The 25,236-nt window shown below is 37.8% G+C and overlaps 2 protein-coding genes across 4 annotated transcripts; one reads left to right on the top strand and one right to left on the bottom strand.

Moving 5' to 3' along the window:
* Positions 1–1,176: 1,176 nt before the first annotated feature.
* On the top strand, positions 1,177–8,538 carry LOC133777536 (sucrose-phosphate synthase 4). Its single transcript, XM_062217195.1, has 9 exons — positions 1,177–1,683; positions 2,671–2,760; positions 3,231–4,511; positions 4,607–4,783; positions 4,893–4,946; positions 5,059–5,121; positions 5,208–6,065; positions 6,302–6,429; positions 7,959–8,538. The coding sequence occupies exons 2-9, from the start codon at positions 2,719–2,721 to the stop codon at positions 8,230–8,232; spliced, it is 2,877 nt and encodes a 958-aa protein (XP_062073179.1). The 5' UTR covers positions 1,177–1,683; positions 2,671–2,718; the 3' UTR covers positions 8,233–8,538.
* Positions 8,506–24,313, bottom strand: LOC133777537 (uncharacterized). Of its 3 annotated transcripts, none has more exons than XM_062217196.1 (12): positions 24,133–24,309; positions 23,936–24,022; positions 23,420–23,553; positions 23,167–23,225; positions 23,037–23,091; positions 22,904–22,954; positions 22,290–22,329; positions 10,167–10,207; positions 9,986–10,090; positions 9,840–9,887; positions 9,474–9,593; positions 8,506–8,960 (listed from the first exon to the last, which is right to left on the bottom strand). In XM_062217196.1, exons 1-12 carry the CDS (start codon positions 24,179–24,181, stop codon positions 8,892–8,894), a joined length of 858 nt encoding a protein of 285 aa, XP_062073180.1. In that variant the 5' UTR covers positions 24,182–24,309; the 3' UTR covers positions 8,506–8,891. The 3 variants fall into 3 exon arrangements, with proteins under 3 accessions (XP_062073180.1, XP_062073181.1, XP_062073182.1); XM_062217198.1 differs by having other exon boundaries at positions 8,749–8,960; positions 9,458–9,593; positions 24,133–24,313; XM_062217197.1 differs by lacking the exon at positions 22,904–22,954 and having other exon boundaries at positions 24,133–24,310.
* Positions 24,314–25,236: the final 923 nt, after the last annotated feature.

Below are 25,236 nucleotides of genomic sequence, written 5' to 3' on the forward strand. Positions count from 1 at the left end.
CCCAAAAATATCATATTTTAAATTGTTTAATTATTTATTATTGTAAAATATCTAAAAATATCTTATTTTAATTTACTTAATTATTTATATATATATGTTTTTGTTCAAGGCAGATCATGATCTTCAAGCAAAACATTATAATGAATAATGACAGTTCGTGATCATAAGGCTAGGTGTAAATGGTCAGGAAAATAGAGGGCTGAGATCGTCTGCAAAACAATTTTGGAGAGAATTAATTTTGAGTACCGAATGAACACGCCATGACAAATGAAACAATATTATATGTGTGTCCTTTGGGGTTAGGACAAATAAGGATTTTAAAGAGCGTGGCTCTTCCATACCATCCTCATGCAAACAAAATAAATAGATCATGATCAGAACCCAAACCATTCATCCAATCCAACAAAATATGAACACTTTACAAGAACCCCTTTCTTTAAGCAATATTACAACAATAAATCTATTCACACGTTAAGCTTTTAGTTTTATTTTTGTACAATATATAATAATACATAGGTATATAAACTTTAAACTCCACCACAACTCCCGTGAAATTATTAATAAAAAATGAAAATAAAAGACAAAAGGGCAGAGCACTTTTATTGTCATTTACATTAAATAAAATATAAAAATATTATATACCAGTTGTATATGATATTTTCTCTATTTTCTTTGTACTTGAACAGCTTTGATAGTTTCCAAATTTTACCTAATATACCAGATTATCTCTTTTTAGTCTCTTCAATAAATAATATTTCTTGAGCTTTGTTTTTTATTTTTCTATGTTATTCAAAAAGTGCAGTATCGATGCTAAAAGAATAAAGCCTATCTGGAACACTTATACAGCACGTACTGAAATGTAATATTTTTTCAATCTATATTATTAAGATATTTATTGTGATTACATTTATATATATATATATATAAATGATGTATAATTTGAATAATAAATAAAAAGTCCCCATCCCTCAAATAATAATAATAAAGAAAAAGTAAATATACATAGTTGCATATAGATTTGGAATTGAGTTTTGGGGTGTATGGTGGAGAATATAATAAAAAGTGTAGAAAGGATAAGGATGTTAGAGTAATATACCCTGAAAAAGAATAAGATTGCAATAGAGAGAACCAAAGCCACCCGATGCATATTGACAAATTCATTTAAAAAAAAAAGAGTATACTTATTGAAACCTGGAGCCTTTTTAGGGATCCTCATCCTTCCATCAACTCGATTTCTAAGTGTCAAGTCCATTCAAAGACTAATATCTCTCTCTTCTCATCTCTCGCAACTTTTTTAAAGCTCAAGTCTTAATATCCCTAGCTAGCTTAAGTCTTAAAGTTCAAAGCCATATTCTGTCTCTCTTTTCTCTCTATTACTCTCATATATATAAATATGTATATATAGCTGATCGATGGACAGTTTTCTCAGTTCAAAGTGTCATATAAATATATATTAATAAGTATAATATAGGGTGTTCAATGGCGAGAAACGAATGGATAAATGGGTATTTGGAGGCAATCTTAGATATGGGGAAAAAGAGTGATGGGAAGCTGAACAATATTGCCAAGTTTGAAGTCAAAGAGAAAGATCATCAGGAGAAGTTGTTTAGTCCCACTAAATACTTTGTCGAAGAAGTTGTCAATAGCTTCGATGAGTCTGACCTCCACAGGACTTGGATTTAGGTTTGCCTCAATAATTATTTATGTTAAACTCTCCTCTTTTCAATTCTCATTTAATATTGTTTATATAAGTTAAAGTACCAGCTACGTACCTAGGAAATAATATTAATATATTAGATAAAGAGCTTGATCGTATCAATTATTCAAGCAATATCATGTAGTTCGCAATTAAGTTTTGTCGCCTAAATTATTTTTGTATTCATTTATCTCCCTCTCACGTACGTCACAAGTAACAACTCCAACATCATCATCCTCGACATATGTGTTTATGGATATTTGTCTTCGCTTTACACAAAAATTAGCATTCTCTGACTATATATACAATTTTAAATTACCTATGTATTATTTATGAGTATTGTCTGGACACTCACAAATTAAATATACTCATATGTGTATTATTTATAACTATATATACAATTTTAAATTACTGCCTCCAGTAAATGGCTGATATTAAAGATACATATATATATATTGTGTATGCATATTTATCATATAATAATATATACTAGTTCATTGTCACAGTAACAGTTTGGTGGGTCTTTCTTAGTTTGTAAAATTTGTTAAAAAGCAAGAAAGATTGGCATTCTATGATAGGCAGCGGTCTAAACAAAATTTTGGCACCAAAAACAAAAGGATGGGAAGATTGTGTGGCGGTGTTTTCTGGTACGGCCCCACCAATCATTTTGGCTTATTTGTCGCGGACCACATTAGTTGGGCCCATGATGATCTGGAGTACACTGCACAATCGGAAAAGAAACCAAAAGAGTTTTTTTTTATATGTAGGTTTATAACACGCACCTTTTTACCAAGTGTTACTATGTACACTGTGGAAACAAAAGAAGAAGAAAACAAATCATGGACGCTGAAATGCTCGAAAATAATATAAGAAGAATAAGAAAGTCATTCAGTTTGATATATACAATTACTGAACGAGATTACATTAAATCTGAATAAACATAACACTAATATATATATGGTGATGGTTCGCAGGTCATAGCCACAAGAAATACCCGTGAACGCAGCAATAGACTGGAGAATATGTGCTGGCGCATTTGGCATCTGGCCCGCAAGAAGAAACAGGTTTTTTTTTATATATATATATACATGTTCACTTCTTTTATTCAAATATTTTTAAATATTCAACTAGCACTCTTTTTTTTATTTTACATTGTGGGGGTGGAAGCTTTATTGTAGTACTATTAAGTTACCTATGACAAGCACTCTCATTAGGTCCTACTGCAGAGTTAAACACGAATACTATATATTTTGATTAAAAGAAGTTTTCTATATATGGCGCTCAGCATCACTACTACTATGTACAAAACAGCTTAGAAAAAGGGTGTGAATTTGATGTTGTGAGACTTAATGTATTAATTAGTGTGATGTTTTAATAATTAACGAAAAGGTAATAATAGAACAGTTATGTGGCATCCGCATCGTATATATTATTTATCTATTCATATTTAAAGTTTGTCTTTAATTATCAACTCCCAATAAGAAATTTCGGGTTAATATTTAATTAGCAATTTTCTTAACTCTGCGGGCTGAAGATTGCATGGGATGACGCCCAAAGGCTGGCAAAAAGGCGTATAGAGAGGGAACAGGGCCGGCATGACGCAGCAGAGGACCTCTCTGAGCTCTCCGAAGGTGAAAAGGACATTAGTTATAAAGGGGACCATAAAGATGCTAGTTCTACTACATTTGATCACAATGTCATCACTCGAATCAACTCCGAGATTCAAATATGGCCAGACCATGATCACGATGACAGTATTAAGTCATCTTCTTCTAGGAACCTATACATTGTCTTAATCAGTATGCATGGCTTGGTCCGCGGACAAAATATGGAGCTCGGCAGAGACTCCGACACTGGTGGTCAGGTAAAGTACGTGGTGGAACTTGCAAGAGCTCTAGCCAACACCAATGGAGTCTACCGCGTCGACCTTCTCACTCGGCAGATCACCTCCACTGATGTTGACTCATCCTACGGTGAGCCCAACGAGATGCTCTGTTGCCCCACCGACGCTGCAGGTAGCTGTGGGGCTTACATAGTCCGCCTCCCTTGCGGGCCGCGCAACGAGTACATCCCCAAGGAGTCTCTCTGGCCACATATACAGGAGTTCGTGGATGGGGCATTGGCTCACGTAGTCAACATGGCTAGAGTCTTAGGAGACCAAGTCAATGCAGGAAAGCCTACGTGGCCTTACGTGATCCACGGCCACTACGCCGACGGTGGAGAGGCCGCGGCACGGCTTTCGGCAGCGCTGAACGTGCCGATGGTGATGACGGGGCACTCGCTGGGGCGGAACAAGTTCGAGCAGTTGCTGAAACAGGGGAGGTTCTCGAAGGAGGATATCAACGCCACGTACAGGATCATGAGAAGGATTGAGGCCGAGGAGCTGGCCATTGATGCGGCCGAAATGGTGGTGACCAGTACTCGTCAAGAGATTGATGAGCAGTGGGGACTGTATGATGGGTTTGATCTCAAGTTGGAGAGAAAGCTGAGGGTGAGAAGACGCCGCGGTGTGAGTTGTCTTGGCCGTTATATGCCCAGAATGGTGGTTATACCGCCCGGGATGGACTTCTCCAACCTTACTACTACAACCGATATTACTGAATCAGACACTGCTGATCTTAAATCATTAATAAACTCTGGTAGAGGTCAACCCAAAGCCAATCTACCTCCTATATGGTCTGAGATTATGCGATTTTTCACCAACCCTCACAAGCCCATCATTCTCGCTCTGTCACGTCCTGACCCCAAGAAAAATGTCACTACGTTGCTCAAGGCCTATGGGGAGTGCCAAGCCCTTCGGGAACTTGCCAACTTGGTAATAATATAAAATTAGTACATAAACATCACTACTTATAATTTACGATTAATATACGTTAACTCGTATAGTATATATTTCGTACGTGGATGCAGACGTTGATACTTGGCAATAGGGATGACATTGAAGAAATGCATAATAGCAGCTCCGTTGTGCTTACGACAGTGCTCAAGCTCATCGACAGGTACGATTTGTATGGTCAAGTGGCCTATCCCAAGCATCACAAGCAGCATGATGTCCCCGAAATATATCGTCTTGCTGCGAAGACAAAGGTAGTACATGTATCACTTGATAGTCACTCCAAAAAAAAAGAAAGAAATTATTTGCAATACTGAAATAACTAACATGAATATCACTTTCTTCGATTGTCTTTTGTTGTAGGGAGTATTCATCAACCCAGCTCTAGTGGAACCTTTTGGTCTCACAATTATAGAGGTGAGCGCTTTATACATATGGTACTTAGTACTCCACAGAAAGAAGAGTCAACATGTTGATTCATATGTAATTTTTATTCAAAATTTAGCAACTGTACATGTTAATTTTGCAGGCTGCTGCTTATGGCTTACCTGTGGTCGCCACCAAAAATGGAGGGCCTGTTGACATTTTGAAGGTAATAATTTCAGTAAAATAAGCTACCTTATAAAAGAAGATGTATTGCATTTGTCCTCGTTAATACAAAATATTATTCTAGTGCAGGCACTAAATAATGGAGTCTTAGTCGATCCACATGACCATAAAGCCATAGAAGATGCACTGCTAAAGCTGGTGGCGGACAAAAACCTCTGGCTGGATTGCCGAAAGAATGGGCTAAAGAACATTCACAAGTTTTCGTGGATAGAGCATTGCCGGAACTACCTCTCCCATGTGGAGCACTGCCGTAACCGCCACCCCACCAGCCGCCTTGAGATCATGCCAGTTCCAGAAGAGCCCATGAGTGACTCTCTCAAGGACGTACAAGACCTTTCTTTGAGATTCTCTGTGGAAGCTACAGTAGACTTCAATGCCTCGGAAAACTTGGATCCTGCCACCAGGCAGAAGGAACTAATCGAAGCCATTACAAGAAGCCGAAGCAAGGCTTCCTCCAATGGAAATGCCGGAACTACTGCCTACTGCCCTGGCCGAAGGCAGAGGCTATTTGTTATAGCCATCGATTGTTACAACGAAGGCAATGGAGATTTTGCCGAAAGTTTGTTGCAGCCTATCTTGAAGAATGTGATGAAAGCTGCAGGCTTGGGAGGCCGGACAGGCTTTGTGCTGGTGACTGGCTCAAGCTTAGGAGAGACAGTGGAAGCATTAAAAAGATGCCAAATCAATGTTCAAGAGTTGGACGTGCTGGTGTGCTCGAGTGGAAGTGAGATGTATTACCCCTGGACGGATATGGTAGCCGATGGAGACTACGAGTCCCATATCGAGTATAGATGGGGTGGTGAGAATGTGCGTTCCATGGGGGCAAGGCTTGCTAGGGTTGAAGGCACGGTTGAGGATGACATTCAGGACTTTGTAGGAGCTAGCCGCACGAAGTGTTATTCTTACACACTCAAACCTGGAGCCAAGGTGAGCTAAGTGACATTTTATTTAGTGATAAATTAACCACATCAAAAATTGATCTCAGTAGCAAAAATAAAACACGCACCCTTTTATTGGAAAATTATTTGGTAGGGCCTATCGGTAGGGGATTTTTATTTTTACATCTTAAATTATTTAAAAAAATTCGAAAATTAATTATCATGTAGATCATCATAGTGCTATAATATATACATTTTTTTAGCTCTGAAAACTGAAAATGGCAGATTCGAAAGGTCGATGATCTCAGGCAAAGGCTGAGGATGAGAGGCTTCCGATGCAACCTCTTCTTTACACGAGCTGCATCCAGGTTGAATGTGGTGCCATTGTACGCTTCAAGAGCACAAGCTCTAAGGTTAGGCTCCCTTCATTCAATAACAATAACTGTAGTGTAGTATCTGGGCAACATCCAAATCAATTTAATTACAACGAACCAATATAATTCAATTCAATTACAAAAAATTAGATTGGATTTAAATAATTGAATTGGATCGGATGAGAGACAACATTGTTAAAATATATATTAAAATCCAACAAACGATTGAATTCAATTACATATAATATATATTTAAAACAATATTTATATTTCTTTTAATATATTATTATTGGCTAACTATTAGTCTTCTCTTACACAATTTCACACCTAATTAGAGAAGAAAACACTAAAAATACGCATCTATTTCTTTATTCTCTCATTTTCAATACTACTTCAAGCTTTTAGTTAAATTAAAATTGTAAAGATTGATAATTTTATGTATTTTGAACCTAAATAAATAGTATTGTTTAGTTTTTAAGTGATTTTTTTTTGTATATTTTTAAGTTAATATTAAAACTCAAGTTCCAACTCAGTTTAAAAAAAAACCAGGTTCCAACTCGAAATCTATCTAATTACAAAACCGAACTAATCCAATTACTAATTGGATTGGATTTTGATGCTTAATTGGATTAAATTGGATGATTTTCAAAATTCAACTTTTAATTAAATTGGATTGGATTTTGATGTTTAATTGGATTAGATTGGATGATTTTCAAATTTCAACTTTTAATTGAATTGGATTGAATTAGTACAAAAAGATTGGATCGGATGCGGGACATGATGTAAAATGACCCTTAATGTTGTGTGAAAGTAAGTAAATGTCTATGTTTTTAATTTTGTAGTAAAATAGCCTAATCATCTATTTAATATCACATATTACCAAATACACCCTTTAACAATTTACTATTTTATTTTAAATATTTTAATATTATAGTATATGTATATTAGTTTTGTTTAATTAGTTTTTATTTTAAAGTTATTTTGATTTTTTTTCGTTTTTTATGGGTTGTTGAATAATATATCATACCACAAAATATATATACTGAGTTGAAAAATAATATACTATCAAAACTTACAAAATTATTACTCAAAAATGAATATACTATGCTAACAAAGTTATATACTACCATTAAAATGTATATATCATGATACAAAATTATATACTACAACTATGTATAATAAAATAGAAATTAAATATCACAAAAAAAAAATTATATACCACACCACAAAAAACATATACACTAATTGGAAAATAATATACCAACAACCTATAAAAAAATTAAAAAATCAATATAACTTTAAAATAAAAACTAATTAAACAAAACTAATATACATATACCACTATATTAAAGTCATACAGTCCTAAATAAATTATAAAAAATGACAATTAGGTAATCAACAATGTAAAAGGGTCATTTATCTACAATTTAAAAAATTAGCACATTAACTTCTTGATGGCTTTAATTAATTTGGGTCATTTCCTATAATTTCTCCTATCCCTTATTGTATTAAACTGGACTCAACCCTTATTGTATTAAACTGGACTCATCACTGTCATTGCTACGTAGGTATCTTTCCGTTCGGTGGGGTATTGAACTCTCTAAAATGGTCGTCTTCAGTGGAGAAAGAGGGGACACTGATACCGAAGACTTGCTGGCTGGCCTTCAGAAGAACATAATATTAATAGGCTCTGTCGAGTATGGCAGCGAAAAGTTTCTTCGAAGCACAGACAGTTACAAAAGAGAAGATATTGTCCCACAAAATAGCCCTAATATTGCCATTTCAGAGAGTTATGAGGCACATCATATCACACAAGCTCTAGAAGCTCTTGGAATCCAGTGATTTTAGATTTATTCCTCTACTATTTTATCTTGATTGAATACATCTTCATATATACTTGGCAGTGCAAGCAAAATATATGAACACCACATACTAAGGAAGCCACATATCTATATTTATTTTACCTATAAGTTGTAACTGCTGTCAATTTCGTAATAATTCACATATAAACTCGTGGAATTTATATTTTCCAGTGATGTTTCTGTAATATATATACATATATTTATATACACACAGATGAAAGGCTCCTGTATTGTTAATGTCTTCAATTAGACATTCATAAGAAATATATTTGTTTTATTTGAGTGATTTTACTACCAAATTTAATCACAGAATGTTAATTCATGAATATGACTTGCAAAATTAGAGAGCTAATATAAGACTAATGTTGTTCTTTTGAATCCATTTTCAGCATTTCATCTGAACAAATTGTTCAGTATGTTAAAAAATGGTATATGTAGCCCATCACCTAGTGTATCAAGCTTAACTTCTTCTGATATGAAAGCATTGCCACGTACATGATATAAAATTCTTCTTACGCTTCGATTAGCACTTGGTCTATGTTTTCGTAGACATCAAGTCATATATTGTAGTTCAGCATTTTTCATTTCTCAGCCTTTTCATCAGTTACCCGAGTTCAGGCATCCATGCTTTCCATTTTGTTATGCACGTAGGTCTGTATGAACTCTATACTCCTCTCCGCAAGAGCATTTAACAACATGAGAAATTCCCTAGGGAAAAAAATTCAGAAAATGAGTCAAGTTCTTAAAGATTATTGGTGCCTGTGATAGGCCTAGCCATTAGTAGCAGTAAAAAAAAAGTAGACTAATGGTAGTTACTTTATTTTTTGTATTTACCTTATTCTTATTATTCAATAAGGTGGGTAATTATTGGTTAGGGAGAGGACAATATATTGAGAAGAGACCCACGGATAGAGGTAGGCAGAATTTGAGTGAGGTTTAGGGCTTAGTAAATGGGGAGAGTTGGAAAGGTCTGTACCTACCTACTTCAAGAATCAATACAAGAGAAAAACCATTACTTTTTGCTTAAGTTTCTTCTTCTATCTTCTTCTTCCTTCTTGATCCTAACATTAGAAACCTAGGGTCCTAACATTGATCTTTGACCCAAGTTTATATTGAACCACATGAATTTTTATATTGATATCAAAACCATTTCATTTCAACTTGCAGTCATGCTTTATTGTGTTTTGGAAAGAAAAAAAAACTACCTTAGTAATCATTTACCTTGAGTTTCTCAACTCGTTCCTGTAGAGACTGCAGGTACTCAGTCTCTCCTGCTTCATCAGATAAAAGAGCATTGTATTCCTCTTCTAGAGTCTTTATATCCATTGCCCTTAAATCAGGCTTAAGTCGCAATGAAAAAGGGAGACAGTATAGTCAGAGGACTACTACAAACAAACTAGATCAGAAACTGTAAAATCCAACCAAATAATGTGATGCCATTCCAACCATTTAATCTATGTGAATGAATTAGAATTCTCAAAAGAAGTGCATATACAATTCCAGTATTAAATCTGATTGGAAGGGCAGGAGGAATAGCTAGAAACACGTCAAATGCATACACATCAATTTCCAGAGAAAACATCTAACCTGAAAATCATTTGCTCTACAGTTGGCTTGGTCAATGGCCTGTTTCATCTGAAAGACAGAAGTGGGATTCAGACTTAAAATGCACATGCCATCATCACTATAAATATTTATGGTGCGACAAAAGGAACCACATCAAGTTATGTTACCTTTCTGTTTTTCATAACAAGTTTCAATTCCATTTCTGATATTTCTGAAAGCTTGGCCTTAACCAATTCCAACTTGGCATTTGAATTTTTCATTGAATCATTTTCCTGTTATTCAGAGTTATTTAAAAAAGAAAACAACTACAACTTTATGTACACAAATGTATAATAAAAAGTCTTTCACCAGATGGTCGGCCTTGAGCAGGTTGTTAAAGCTATACTCCCCTGCACAGAGAAAACAAGAACAAGACATAAAAGCATATGTCATATGTTTAGGCACCACATTTTGCATCGGAGACTTGGACTTGCGTTACAATGTTTCTCAATTGTAACAAATATTCTGCCAACAAGGATGCGCAATGCTGAAACTTAGACCACATCGTTCAGAACCTATGAAGGGTTTGTCCACGAAAAGGTGCAGCTTTTTATTTTTTTACCATTTCTTTTATAAACTGCCTACATAGTACATACAGGTTATGATGAGTCCCTTATCTCTAAAATCCAGTGATGTTCACCTATGATTTTTTTTCCCAATGAATGCTCTTATAGAAGAAGAGATTTTGGAAATAAAAGGTAAAATTCAATACTCGGAAATAAATCAAGCAAACTATCTTATACCCTAAATAAAATTAAACTTTAGATATATATATATTTAAAAATCAAACTGAATGGTAGTTTACTAGTTCTACATGTGCATTTGACATACTATCAGTTGTGTAACAACTACAAATTAGTTTGTTTCTTTTGCAAACTTGAGTTGGGATCCAATTTAGTAGAACCTGTCATTAAACTCTTTCCTTGTGTTTTCCACAAAAAATCCAAAAAAAAGAAAAGGAAAAAAAATCTCTCGTTTTGTTTAAAGAATCAACAGCGTACAATCTTTTAAACATAGAATAATATAAAATAGATCCCAACTGGTGTTTGTATAAATATCATTGTAAATATATTTTGTACAGCTAATTTAGATTGTAATTGATAGCTAAGTTTAGGTTGTATTTTTTTGTATTCAGCCTATATATAGGTCATACTATTCATCAATAAAATTAGACTAGAAGTATTAATCACAAAAAACTACATGGTACAGAGCATTAGTAGTCTAAAAATTGGAAAATCTTTCCAATTTTTTCTACCATTTTTTCAGTAAAAAAAATTAGGGTTTTGCACTCTTGAGCTCAACCTTAGAAAATTATTTTAACGCAATCTTCTACTCTCACCTCCTACACAGGAAGCTTCCTGCGCCTCCGGTCGGCAAAAGCCTGAAGTTCGGCACCCAGCAGAGCCGCGCATGAGCCTCACGCACCGCCTCCATCTCCGGCCCCTCTCCCACGCGCGTGGCGCATGCAGCACCTTAACGGTGAGCTTTTTCCAGCGACGTCCTCCTCGGCACTCCTTGCTGCATTTCCCATGTGCTTTCACGATTTCATCACAAAATTTCAATCCAGGAATTTTTATTAGCCCTAGCCTCTCTATCTTTACTGAATAATATATTTTGTTCCAACCCCTCATAAGCTTATTCCAGTCCAATTTTTTTTTCACTCTAAAGTTCTTATCAATGGCTATTCCAGCGAACTCCTCTTCATCTAAAAGTCAATCTCAAAAATATCAGCTTCTCAAATCAATGGCTGCTCCTCAACTTCTCCAATCAACCAAGCCCACTTCTCAATCAGCTGCTCTTGTCACTAATTCCTCTCACAAGTCATCCATTTTCAAGACTTGGAAGTCAGCCACTTCTCAAAGGACAAAATCGATGCAACTCCAACACCTCTTGGGCAGCGTATGCAGCAGCCAAACCCATCTTCAACCGAGGCAAATGTCAGCATAATGTGTCACCAAGGTTCTACGTCTCACACATTTACTGCAACCTCCAACAAAGGTACTTGGATTGTTGATTCAAGGGCTTCCGACCACATGACAGGTGATTTACAAGTCTTCAGCACCTTCAACCCATGTGATGAATCCCACACTGTCAGAAATGTCGATGGTTCTCTCTCTAAAGTGATAGGGAATGGCTCTGTAACATTATCAGATAACATTCTCCTTTCATCTGTTCTATTTGTCCCTAAACTAAATTACAATCTTCTTTCAATAAGCAAACTTACTCGAGATCTAAATTGTGTAACTAAATTCTATCCAAATCTTTGTGAATTTCAGGTTGAGGGCTCGGAGAAGGTGATTGGCAGTGCTGAAATGCATGATGGGCTCTATATTCTCAAGGATTCTCCTAAAAGTAAACAAGTTCACAAATCCAGCTGTGGTAACCATTCCAATTTAGATTCTCTTTTCAATTCTGTGTCTGTTTCGAATGAAAATCTTGTCATGTTGTGGCATTTTCGACTAGGACATCCAAATTTTGGTTATCTTGTTTCCTCAGTTATTTGTCCACAAAAGACCAAAATGCTTTCATTGTGAAGTATGTCAACTTGCTAAACATACTCGAAACTCTTATCCCAATCTTCCTTACAAACTTTCACAACTTTTTTCAATGATACATAGTGAGATTTGGGGACCCTCACGAATAACAAATATTAATGAATCTAGATGATTTGTATCCTATACTGATGATCATACTAGGACAACATGGACATTCCTTATGAAAGAAAAATCTGAAATTGCTTCTTTTTTTAAAATTTTCCATTCCATGATTCAAAATCAATTTCACTTAAAGATCCAAATCTTGAAAACTAATAATGGAAATGAATATTTTAACTCCATTCTTGGTCCATACTTGTTAGATCAAGGTATTGTTCACATTAGTTCATGTGTTGATACTCCGCAACAAAATGGAGTGGCTGAGCGGAAAAACAGACATCTTCTTGAAGTTTCTAGATCTATCATGTTTTCAAATCATGTTTGTTGATTGCTTTTTTCGCTATCAACCTTAATAAGTGAAATTAAAGAAATGAACTGTAAGAATACAATAATTTTTATGTGGTTCAGGTTATAAGAGAACCCTAGTCCAAAAATCTCTGATATTAAGATGATTGTGAGCTTTGTGGTTGCAAGCTTCAATAGTGTATTCTCAGGCAGCGTTTAGATTGCTACGAGTACAAGTAGTTTTTCCTCTAAAAACTGAACCCTTTACAATGAGACTCCCAGCCCTATTTTATAGAGGCTGGGGTTATTAATGTTAATCATAAGTAATTAATATACATTCTTCCCATAATTGGGGAATTAATACACATCAATGCATTGGACTGCATTATACTGGCTTCTTGCTTGGACACGCAAGGGCAAAGAATAGCCTCGTCTGTAAAGTATGTTATCCATAATTATGTACCTCGGCACTTGGTACAGCAACTTCCGAGCTGCTTTTTTGTCTTGGGACAACTCCCCGGAGACGAGGTATTTAACTATTGGCTTCATCCACCCATCTGGGGATTGTACTGAATCCACCTCGTCTGGAGCTGAGATACTTGGAGAGTCCAAGTAGTTAATGGGGACCACATTGATTAATTCGGCGTCTTTGGTCGTGGTCAGCTTTGCCAAGGTGTCCGCATTAGAATTTTGCTCCCGCGGCACTTGCCAAATAGTGAAACTTCGGAAGTTGTGTGATAGGTATTTCCTGCCAACTCAATATTACAGGTACAGAAACTAGTAGAGCTAAAATAGAAATTCAGTGCAGCTTTTCATTGAACTAACAGGAATTAGAGAGCCTGTGTCTCTCCAAATACAAGTTTTCTCAGATAATTCACAATACACTCATTCCCTTACAGTCCCCTATTATTCTCCTACTACTAGGTACACTCATGCACCCCTGCATCTTAGGGCTGAGCATAAAATCCGAAAAACCGAAAAAACCGTGTACACCGACCTACCGAACACCGAAAAAACCGAAACCGTTTAAACCGAAAACCGAAAAAACCGCCGACGGTGCAAACCGCCACTGTTCGGTCGGTTTGGAAATTTTGGGTGAACCGACCAAAAAAACCGAAACCGACCGAACACAATAAAATAATAATATAATATTATATAATTTTTAATTATTAAAATTTTTAATAAAAAAAAAAAAAAAAACTTAGGGCACTTGTAAATGTAATTATGTTCTATATATTTATGTTTTAAAAACACACAAAAATGGATTCTAACAATCCAAAATTTTTAATTTTTTAACTAAAACTTTCAAAAAATAAATAAAAAATAAATAATCAATTCGGTTTGGTCGGTTTAACCGACCAAACCGCGGTCCAAAACGGTCGGTTTTTTTTTAAACTGGTTTGGTTCGGTCGGTTTTTGGATTGCACCAATCCGAACCAAAAACCGAATTCTGGATTTGTTTTTGTGAAAAAACCGCCCAAACCGACCGATGCTCACTCCTACTGCACCTGCCCTTAGGCTACAATAACTCACATAACTACTTTCTAAACACTAATTCCAGTACTACCCTCAGCTGACTTGGCACCCGATATACTCTTTCCTTTCCTTCTAGCGTACATGTACGTCAATGGTGGTCTATCATTGTGCAGCATTTCTTGAGCCTTTGACAAGTATGTTGCAATCTCTGTTCCCCGTGCCTGGTATTCTCCGAGAACTTGGTTCACCACTAGTTGGGAGTCACTGAAAATCTCAAGTCCTTCGGCCTTGAGCTCCAGTGCCACGCAAAGCCTAGCAATTAAGGCTTCATACTCTGCTACGTTATTAGAGGCGCTAAACCCGAAGCGGAGAGCACTCTGCACCCTATGCCCCTAGAGGAAACCAAAATAAGTCCCGCCCCGACACTATTCTCGTTTGAAGACCCATCCACAAACAACTTCCATGTTGGTCCGACTGCTGGGATCACTTGGTTCTCTCCTGACTCCCAGTGCATTCGGTTAATAAATCAACAAGTGCTTAACCTTTTATGGCAGTCCTCAGGTGGTAGGTGATGTCAAACTGACCACTTCAAGAGCCTTCCCGACGACTCAGGCTTCTGAAGGAGTTGTCTGAGTGGGTGGTTCGTGAGAACCTTAATTGGATGCGCCTTGAAGTAGAGTCTTAGCTTCTGAGAGGCAACCATCAAGCAACAGGTTAACTTCTCCATCAGCGAATACCTAGATTCTGCCCCGATGAGTCTCTTGCTGATGTAATAGACGGGATGTTAAACACAGCTTTCATCCCTTACCAACGCGGCACTGATGGCATCTTCCAAAATAGCCATGTAGAGTAGAAGGGGTTCTCCGTCTACTGGCTTGGACAGGAGCGGAGGGTTTGCCATGTGCGCCTTGAGCTGTTGGAACGCCTGTTCGAACTCTTCTGTCCATTCAAATCTCTGACTCCCTCGGAGGACATTGAAGAAGAGGATGCACTTGTCCGTTGCCTTACAGACAAAACGGCTCAAAGCCGCGATCCTTCTTGTCAGACTTTGAACATCTTTATGCTTCCGGGGAGAAGGCATTTCAATTAGAACCTTGATTTTTTCGAGGTTCGCTTCAATCTCCCGAGCGCTCACAATGAAGCCTAGGAACTTGCCGGAGGCCACCCCAAATGTGCACTTTTGGGAGTTGAGCTTCATCCAGAACCGGCGAAGCACCGTGAAGACCTCAGTTAGGTCGCCTACATGATCTGGGGCGGTCCGGGACTTAACAAACATATCATCCATATAGACCTCCATGTTTCGCCCTGCCTGGTTTTTAAACATTCTGTTAACCAGCCTTTGGTAAGTGGCGCAAGCATTCTTCAATCCGAAAGGTATCACGATGTAACAATAGACACATTTGTCAATTCGAAAGCTAGTTTGCTCCTGATCAGCAACGTGCATATATATTTAGTTATATCCCAAGTATGCGTCCATAAACGACAGCAACTCGTAACCAGAGGTGGCGTCGACTATCTGGTCTATCTTGGGGAGTGGAAAACAGTCTTTCGGACATGCCTTGTTAAGGTTAGAAAAATCGATGCATGTCCTCCAAGTGTCATTCAGCTTTGGTATGAGGACGGGATATCCACCTAGGATATTGAGCTTCTCGGATAAACCTATTGGAGAGAACCTCTTTCAGAGTTTGGTCAAACGTCTGTTGCTTCTGCTGGACGGGAGCAAAGCTAGAGTCGACATTCAAGGCGTGGCATATGATATTCGGATCAATGCCAGTCATGTCGGAATGTGACCACACGAGCACGTCTTGGTTTTCTCGAAGGAAGACCACTAACGCCTCGCGGATCTTCGTTTTCAAGCTTCCCCCGACTTTTACTTTCTTGTCGGGGGTGGAAGTATCAAGGACTACCTCCTCCACCTCCTCTATTGGTTCAATGGACCTCTATCAGGATCTCGAAGTTCTCGAAGTTCTCGAAGCCTTCCTCCCTTACCGTCATCACGGGAGCCTTGAATTAGACATTGTAGCACTGTCTCGCCTTTTTTTGGTCACCACGGACTGTGCTGATACCTGTATCCGTGGGGAATTTCATGCACAGAAAACGGATTGAGGTGACTGCCCCAAACTCTACTAGTGCTGGCCGTCCCAAAATGGCGTTGTAGGGCAATCCACTACTACGAATATGCAGTTTTTAAAGGCTTGGCGAGGTACATCTCCAAGCGTCACGGGGAGCTTTATCTGCCCCATCGAGATGAGGGCTTCTCCTGAGAACCCATAGAGTGTCGAAGCGCACGGGGACAAGTCTGCTATAGTCAACCCTATCTTTTCGAAGGCTAACATAAAAAGGATATTCATCAAACTCTCGTTGTCTACAAGAATCCGCGCCATCTTGTTGAAGATTTGGCTCTCAATAACCAACGGATCGTGATGCGGGAAATGCACTCTCCTCCGAGCATCTTCTTCGGAGAATGTTATGACTTGGTCAATCATTCTGCATTTGGGCAGGTAGTTGGGTCAAAGTAATTACCTCATCATAGTGGTTCAGAGCTCGTGCATACCTGTTCTGCGAGCTCCATTAGGTGCCCCCAAGTGATGTCCTCCTGAAATGGTTCCTACCCGCCCATTCACTGGAGGAGGTCCTTCGGCCACTGGGTGCTGGGGAACTACAGGAGCCACTGCCGGGGCCTGTGATGTCCTCCTGAAATGGTTCCTACCCACCCATTCACTGGAGGAGGTCCTTCGGCCACTGGGTGCTGGGGAACTACAGGAGCCACTGCCGGGGCCTGTAATGCGGTAGGTGGGACCACCGGTCCTGCCACGAGAGGTTGTGCTTGTCACACTCCACCTTTAACATATTGATAGAGGTGTCCCAACTTGATAAGATTCTCAATCTCATCCTTGAGTTGATGGCACTCATTGGTGTGATTCCCTTTGTCGTTGTGGAAACGACAGAATTTTCCAGGGTCCCGCCTATCCCTGTCTCTTCGGATGGGTTGTGGCTTCCTGTAGTGCACGTGTTGTGTCGTGACCACGAAGATGTTCTCTCGAGAGTCCACCAGGTCAGTATACTCTGAATACTACGAGACGTACTTCTTGCCTGACGTGACTCTCCTCTCGAGCTGTGGCTCCGCTCCCACTAGGTTTGCGGCCCTTACCCTTCCCTCCGCGTCTTGTGCCATTGGGAGATTGACTGGATTCAGCCGGCTGGGATGGGGCGACAACTCCAGAACCGAATGCAGGCTAAAAAGCGCTGTATCCAATGGGCGCTACCCCGAAACTTGCCAGAGCCATGCCAAATCCAGGAGCAAACATGGCGTTGTAACCGGAAGAGGTGGCGCTCTAGCTAGGTTGGGCTCCCAACAAACCCTGCTGGATGTGAAAATAGGAGGAGTATTGGATCCCCGAGGCCACGGGGCCAGGTGCAACCGAGGCTGGGAAAAAGGCGGATGTTCCGAATGACTCGATCTGGGCGTTCTCCCAGCTGATTTAATCTTGTACTCGACGAATAAAGTCGTTGAGACGTCGGCATCCCCTTTGTTGGAGATCATCCCATAGTGGGGATCCTGTGCGTATGCCGGCCTGCAACGCCATCAGTTGTTGGCTATCGTCGACCCTCTTGGTTCTCGCCGCTTCTTCTTTGAAGCGTTTGATGTAGGCTTTGAAGGTCTCGAATGGTCCTTGCTTGATGTTAGCCAAGGTATTGACCTCAAAGCTTAACTTCCACACCCCTATGAATTGTATTTGGAAGGCGGACGATAACTGTTGTCACGTCTGAATGGACCCTGGTCGGAATTTCTTAAACCATTCATTTGCTGGTCCTGTCAGGGTGAGCGGGAACACGTGACATTTGGAATCGTCGGAGACACGATACACCGACATTAACCTGTTGAACTTTGACTGATGGTTCATGGGATCCCAACCACCATCATAAGCTAGTATGGAGGACATTTCGAATCCTAGAGATAGCGGGGCCTCAACAAGGTGAGCACATGACTCTACCTCTTCATCTTCTGAGTCAGACTCGTGGCCTTGTCACCTGGCCATTCTGAGCATTATTCGCTTCAGACTTTCTAATTCTGCTCAGAGCGAGTCGCGATCCCAGTTGATACTCTGGGCCGAGCAATCTCTTCTCCAAGCATTGAGATTATCTCAGAGATCTGACGAGCCTCTTCCAGCAGGCTCACGTACTCCTGCCTTATTACACCTCCGAGCATTGAGGTTGTCTCGCAGGTCGGCTTGTCCTTAGAACGCACATTTATCTCCTGGACGAGCCACTTCGGTCTTTCCATCGGACTCGTTTTTGTTTGCCGAGATATTGATGCCTCGTTCTCGATTTTGTGGGGTGTTCCTCAGGCGGTTATTCCTGTGGGACTGGTTAGGCCCCATAGGGACACCAGCTCCAGGCCTCGCGCAGTCTGTATGGGCACGTTGGGGCAGTACACCCTGAGCTCCACCGGCGCTGACTGCCTGGCGGTGTCCTCTAAAACCGAACCTTTTACAATGAGACAACAAGCCCTATTTATATAGGCTGGGGTCATTAATGTTAATCATAAGTAATTAATATACATTCTTCCCATAATTGAGGAATTAATACACTTCAATGCATTGGGGTGCATTGAATAGAGACCACGGCCCAAGCGAGATTTGTAAGGCCAACTGCAGAAAGGTAACCACTTTACGGGGAAAATGCCCTTGAGACTGTCAGGGCATGTTGTACGTACTTCCGTGTCAGACGGTGTAGTAGGAGTGCGAGTTGTCGAGTCGTACCATCGATAACACTGTAAGCAGATCGCCCAAAAAAGGTTGTCAAGTCTTCCTCTAAGGCAGCTAATCCGCATTGGCTGACACCTGGCCTATCCCCAAGATTCCGAGGACTAGGTCATCGACCTGGAATATAGCTGAGGGCAAGGAAAGACGTGGACTACCAAGCATCCCCAGAGGTTACCTTATGAAGACATCCACGGCTCTCGGGACATGGCCCAGGAGAGATGTCGACGCCTTCTCATTACCCGAGGAGGACGACCTCCAACTGTGGGACTGACCTCCCAAGAACATATCCTTTGAGCGTTGCCTCATAAAAGAGGCACGTGTCTTACTCGAGAGATCACGTGTTCTTGGGTGAAAACACAGTCAAAAATGTTCCTAAACAGTTTTGGGGGAAGCCTTACTCACATCCACCTATCTCATCAATTGTATGCCTAGCTGTGTACTACAATTCAAAGCTCCCAGAAATCTGTTACTTGCAACATTCCCTCATATCTCAGCCTTCTCCTCTGATCTTCCATTTAAAGTCTTCGGATGTACAGCTTTTGTCCATGTTTATGATCACAAAAGAACAAAACTTGATCCAAAGTCTCACAAGTGTCTCTTCGTTCGGGAAATCCAACACTCAAAAAGGGTACAAATGTTACTCCCCAATTACAAAAAGGATCTATAACACTATGGATGTCACTTTTTTGAACATCAATCTTCTTTCCCAAATCTGGTATTCAGGGGGAGCATTCATAGGAATATCAACATTGGGAAACTCTTCAGGATCATCAAGCTGCATTTCCTCAACCCAATGTTGTGACACACAAACATCAAAGTGCTCAGTCTTTGCCCTCTTTGCCTATCCAGCCAGATCAATCAACTGGTCCTTCATTACTTTCTTTTCCTATCCAAACAGATCAATCAACTGGTCCTCCCTTGCCTTCTTTTCCTATCCAACCAGATATCAGTCCAAAAAACACACCCAACCCGTCCTTCTCTATAGTCAATCCGACCTCACCTTCCTCCCAGAAAATCCAAACACTCCTTCAAACTTACCACCACCTCAAACTCAAGCACAATTTGATACAGGTAACAAAGAACTTCATGTTTATAGCAGAAGAAAAGTTGGAAATATATAGGTCAACATACAAGACAAGAACAGCTCAAACACTATTCAAAGCCCTCTCAACCTCGAAAATCATGAAGGTAAGGATTCTGTGACTTATGAGTTAGTTTCTCCTACTATTTATGATCTCGACCTACCTATTGCTCATCGGAAGGGTGTTAGAACTTGTACCAATCACCCCATTAAAAAGTATGTTGCTTGTGGGAAACTAACACCTATGTACCGAGCTTTTGTCTCTTCTCTTGATCTTATTCAGATTCCCACAGATATTTATGAAGCCTTGAAAGATACTAAATGGAAGACTGCAGTCAATGAAGAAATGAATGCTCTTGAGAAAAATGGTACTTGGGTTCTCACTGAGTTACCTCAAGGAAAGCGAACAGTTGGTTGCAAGTGGATTTTCACCGTCAAATATAATTCATGTGGGAGTATCAACAGATTCAAGGCTCGATTAGTTGCCAAGGGATTCACTCAATCATATGGTGTTGACTATCAGGAGACCTTTGCTCCCATCGCCAAACTTTATACATTAAGAGTTTTATTATCACTTGCTGTAAATTGTGACTGACCTTTATATAGTTGGATGTGAAAAATGTTTTTTTGAATGGAGATCTCGAAGAAGAAGTCCATATGAAAATTCCACCAGAGATGAAGAAACACTTCAGTGGTCGAGTAGTGTGCAAACTTCTCAAATCTCTTTATGGCTTGAATCAGTCACCTCAGGCATAGTTTGACAAATTTGCAAAGTTAGTTGTCAAACATGGATATACTCAAAGGCAGACTGATCATACTCTATTTTTCAAGTTCTCTTCAACAGGGAAGCTAGCAATTTCATTGTCTATGTAGATGACATAATCTTAACTGGAGATGACTTAGGAGAAATTTCGAACTCAAAAGACTTCTTGCCTCCAAATTTGAAATCAAAGATCTAGGAACCCTCAAATACTTTCTTGGTATGGAAGTAGCCCGATCGAAAGAATGAATTGTTATATCACAACGAAAGTATATCCTAGATCTTCTAAAGGAAACTGAAATGATTTGGAGCAAGCTGGTTGACACTCCCATGGATCCAAACTTGAAAGTTAATCGAAGAGAGGATTCAACTCCAGTAGAGAGGGGGAGCTATCAAAGAATAGTAGGAAAACTAAATTATTTCTCTCATACCAGACCTGATATCGCCTTCCCTATCAGCGTTGTTAGTCATCATATGCACAGTCCTTGTGAGGAGCACTTGGAAGCAGTGTATCGTATTCTAAGGTATCTGAAAATGATACCAAGTCTTGGTTTGCACTTCAAAAAAATACAACAACCGAGACTTGGAAGTTTACACAGACTCTAGTTGAGCTGGAGAGCTGACCAACAGACGATCAACTAGTGGTTATTGCACCTATGTACGGGGTAATTTAATTACTTGGCGTAGTAAAAAGCAGTCTGTGGTCTTAAGGAGTAGTGCAGAGTCAAAATATCGTGTTTTAGCCTTAGGTATTTGTGAAGGGATGTGGATCAAAAGGCTCATGAATGAATTGAAGTTTGACTCTCCCAAGTCCTTTAAAATGTACAGTGATAGTCAAGCAGCAATTAGCATTGCTAAAAATCTGGTTCACCACAATAGAACTAAACATGTTGAAATAAACACACTTCATTTCTGAGAAGGTGAATTCAAAGATCATTGAGCTCAACTACATTCCTACAAAGAAATAGATTGCCGACATCCTAACAAAGGTCCTACCAAAAACAAGTTTTGAAGAATTTAATTCCAAGCTGGGTTTGTATAACATATACAACTCAGCTTGAGGGGGAGTGTAGAAATATCATTGTAAATACATTATGTACAACTATTTTTAGGTTGTAATTGACAACTAAGTTTAGGATGTATTTTTTCCTCATATTTTGTCTAGCCAACTATTCAGCCTATTATATAGGCCATACTATTCATCAATAAAATTAGATTAGAAGTATTATTCACAAAAAACTATAGTGTTTGAAAGCATTATAGGGTACACATAATCTCAAGCCAACCAACATATAAGAAAACAGTTTTGCTATAGTGCAGTGTTTGACAAACAACTTACAAAGAACATAAAGAAACAAATACAAAAATGATATTAATTGAAATATGAAATAAAATTCTAAACAGCAATACCTTCAGATTTATGCATTTGTTTATCCAATTTATCCATCACCTACATAAATTCATTTTTAGTAGGGTGACATAGTAATCCCTATCTAAATGACTTTAACGACTCTCATACAGCTTATCATAATCAACCGTAACATAGAACGAAAAAAATGGACAAGTGTAAAAGATCACATCAAATTTATCTTCTTAATAATTTCCCTTTTCGAGCAGTCCAGTTGAAATACAAAATGATGCTGCAGTGACATGACTAAGGTAGAATGTAGGTGATGGATAAAGTGATCCAGAGGAGCTGCTAATGAAATTAAAATTTTGAGTAGTGAACTAACAAAATGAGTTATTTGGGAACCACAGACATAAACACACACTTCACTCTCATTACTCTCTGAAAAGTGACAGAATAGTTTCTTTTTGTCTTTCTTAATAAAAACATAGCAAGTATCAAAGATGTGATAGTGTATAATGATGTTGTTGAATCATGAAAAAGAGGAATATTTCAAGCAAGAAAAGAAAAAAGAAAATTCGAAGAACGCTGTTTTAGATTCTTGGTAATTAGATAGCAAGGAAAAATACCCCCATGCAAACAAAGAAAAGATAAAAAAGAAGTGACAACAAAGTACCGTTCCCTGATTTCTTGTTTCTATGCCAGTCATGAGAGAATTGAAGGAGTCCTAACCAAATTTAAAGGAGACATCCTTAGTATAAAACATTGTAACATAAACATACACAAGGGAATTCAGTTCAGGTAGTAACCATTTGTTCCTGTAACCTGACATTTATGTCTTCTGTAACCTTGAGGTAATAAGTCCTGTCAAGGTAAAACCTTACACTATAATATTTGGTTTGGAGGACTTGAATAATTCTAGTTTGCAAGCTACATTACCTTTTCTCCGTCAGCTTGGCAGAAAAGCCAATTCTTTCTTGTTGAATAAGCTCCAAACTCTACTTGTCGAATAAATTTGGAGAGAGAAACAAAGGAAGAATCACCAAAATATATTGTTATTGATGTTGCTTATAAAAATTTCGAAAAATTAAAAAAATAATAAGTTTATCATTTTCAAATTAGAAACTAAACTAACTAGAAGAATAGAATCAGTTGTGCTGAGTCATCAACATATATCATTTTCATTGTCTACCTGAGAAATAGTGGTAGAATCGGACTCTAAAGAAGATATCTTCCTACGATTTTCCAATATTTTAGAGCATATTTCTCCCTTTGTCTTCACCATTGCTTCATTATCCTTATTGAGTTGATCTACTTGTGATTTTGCTGCAAAATCATTCAGGACAGTCGATTGAAGACGATGATGATGGTTACATGAATTGTTATCAAAGTGACCATGCATATTTCACTTATTTCATTAAAAAGGAATTAAGAAAACAAAATTAAAATTACTAGAATGATATTTGATACTGGAAGCATCATAAGTATTAGATTTAAAATATTCAAGGCAAATTTAGAGTATACTGCAACCGATTCAATTGCAGTTACCTTCTCCATTCGCATTCATATATTTCTTGGAAGAAATTAAATAAACTGTATATTTGATTAGCACAAATCTGAATGCATTTATGTTTGAATGTTCGAGTCAAATTCTTTGACGATGTGATCAATCAAATGTATAATGCAAGAAAGAAAAAAGAAAGAACACCAGAAATAAGATCGTTCTCGAAGGTGTGAATTGTCGTCAATTGCGTTTGTTCTTCCACTGAGACCTCTGCTGCCTGATCTTCCACATCTGTAGTTTTCACATTTCAATACCAAACGAAAGAGGGAAAAAAAAGTCAAAAATTGAATTTCTCCATCTCCAATAGTGAAAATGCAATTGAGAGAGAGAGAGAGAGAGACCGTTCATTTGAGAGCGCAAGGTCTTCATATACTGCAAGTACTCCTCCATTTCTAATTCAATTTGCAGAACTGAGAAATCTACGAAGACGGAGAGAAGCTTTTAGAGGGAAACAGATATAGGAGAAATCTGCAATGCGGCCGTACGGAACGCCGCAGCTGTGCGATTTTCTCCATATATTTTTTTCATTATTATTACTTTTAATCTCCCTGTAACACGTGGTCAATACCCCCGTAGATGTAAATTAATAATATTTACAGAATAATAATCATATGTAACAAAATTATGCACAAAATATCAAAATATTAAACTAACTGAGATGTAAGAGTGTTTTTTTTTTAAAGTGTGATACAATCCGAAATGAATGTTATTAGTTAAAAAACCTGTCATATTTCAGTTGGTATATATTTCGGTGGATAATTTTATTTTACATATCATTACATGTTTACATATAGTAGCATTTAAATACTTTATTTTATGAAAAAATATCTAAAGTTATTAAAATGTAGCATTTAAATATCCAAACTCTTTTTTTAAAGATAAAAATACATAAAATTGATAAAACGTTGCACTTTTACTACCTAAGCAATTAAAAAAAATTAATGCAAATATATTTTAAATTATAAAAAATCATTATAATTATATAAAAATATAAAAATTATCCTAAATTAATTCAAAATTTAAAGAATAGTTTTCTTTAATGATAATAGTGAATAAATATTTTTTTTATTACATTAACATTATTTAATAATTTTTTCCTCTTTTAAATGTATTTTAGTTATTGATTTTTCTTTTAATCATTTTCAATCAAAATATTTTTTTTATTAAATAAATTATTTTTTTAATTTTGGAACTAATTTATGTTATTTTGTATATTTTTATATAATTTTAATGATTTTTATAATTTAAAATACATTTGTATAATTTTTTTAATTATTTAGTAGTAAAGGTATAACGTTTTAGTAACTTTGGGTATTTTTTGCGGCAAAAATATAGTTTGGGTATTTAAATGCGACATTTTAACAATTTTGGGTACTTTTCCCATAAAAAACTGTTTGGGTATTTAAATACTACATTCTATAAACATTAGGTATTTTTGTTGCAAA

Source organism: Humulus lupulus, chromosome 5, assembly GCF_963169125.1.
Source record: "Humulus lupulus chromosome 5, drHumLupu1.1, whole genome shotgun sequence".
NCBI classification, from domain to species: domain Eukaryota; kingdom Viridiplantae; phylum Streptophyta; class Magnoliopsida; order Rosales; family Cannabaceae; genus Humulus; species Humulus lupulus.

Excerpts from the sequence above, each read along its gene's own strand:
- LOC133777537 (XM_062217196.1), bottom strand. The coding sequence starts at position 24,181 with ATGGAGGAGTACTTGCAGTATATGAAGACCTTGCGCTCTCAAATGAAC. Across the intron at positions 23,092-23,166 it reads GCCAAGCTGACGGAGAAAAG|GACTTATTACCTCAAGGTTA; the intron begins GTAATGTAGCTT and ends TTACCTTGACAG. Across the intron at positions 10,091-10,166 it reads TGCTCAAGGCCGACCATCTG|GAAAATGATTCAATGAAAAA; the intron begins GTGAAAGACTTT and ends TCTGAATAACAG.
- LOC133777536 (XM_062217195.1), top strand. The coding sequence starts at position 2,719 with ATGTGCTGGCGCATTTGGCATCTGGCCCGCAAGAAGAAACAG. Across the intron at positions 2,761-3,230 it reads TGGCCCGCAAGAAGAAACAG|ATTGCATGGGATGACGCCCA; the intron begins GTTTTTTTTTAT and ends TGCGGGCTGAAG. Across the intron at positions 4,784-4,892 it reads GTCTTGCTGCGAAGACAAAG|GGAGTATTCATCAACCCAGC; the intron begins GTAGTACATGTA and ends CTTTTGTTGTAG.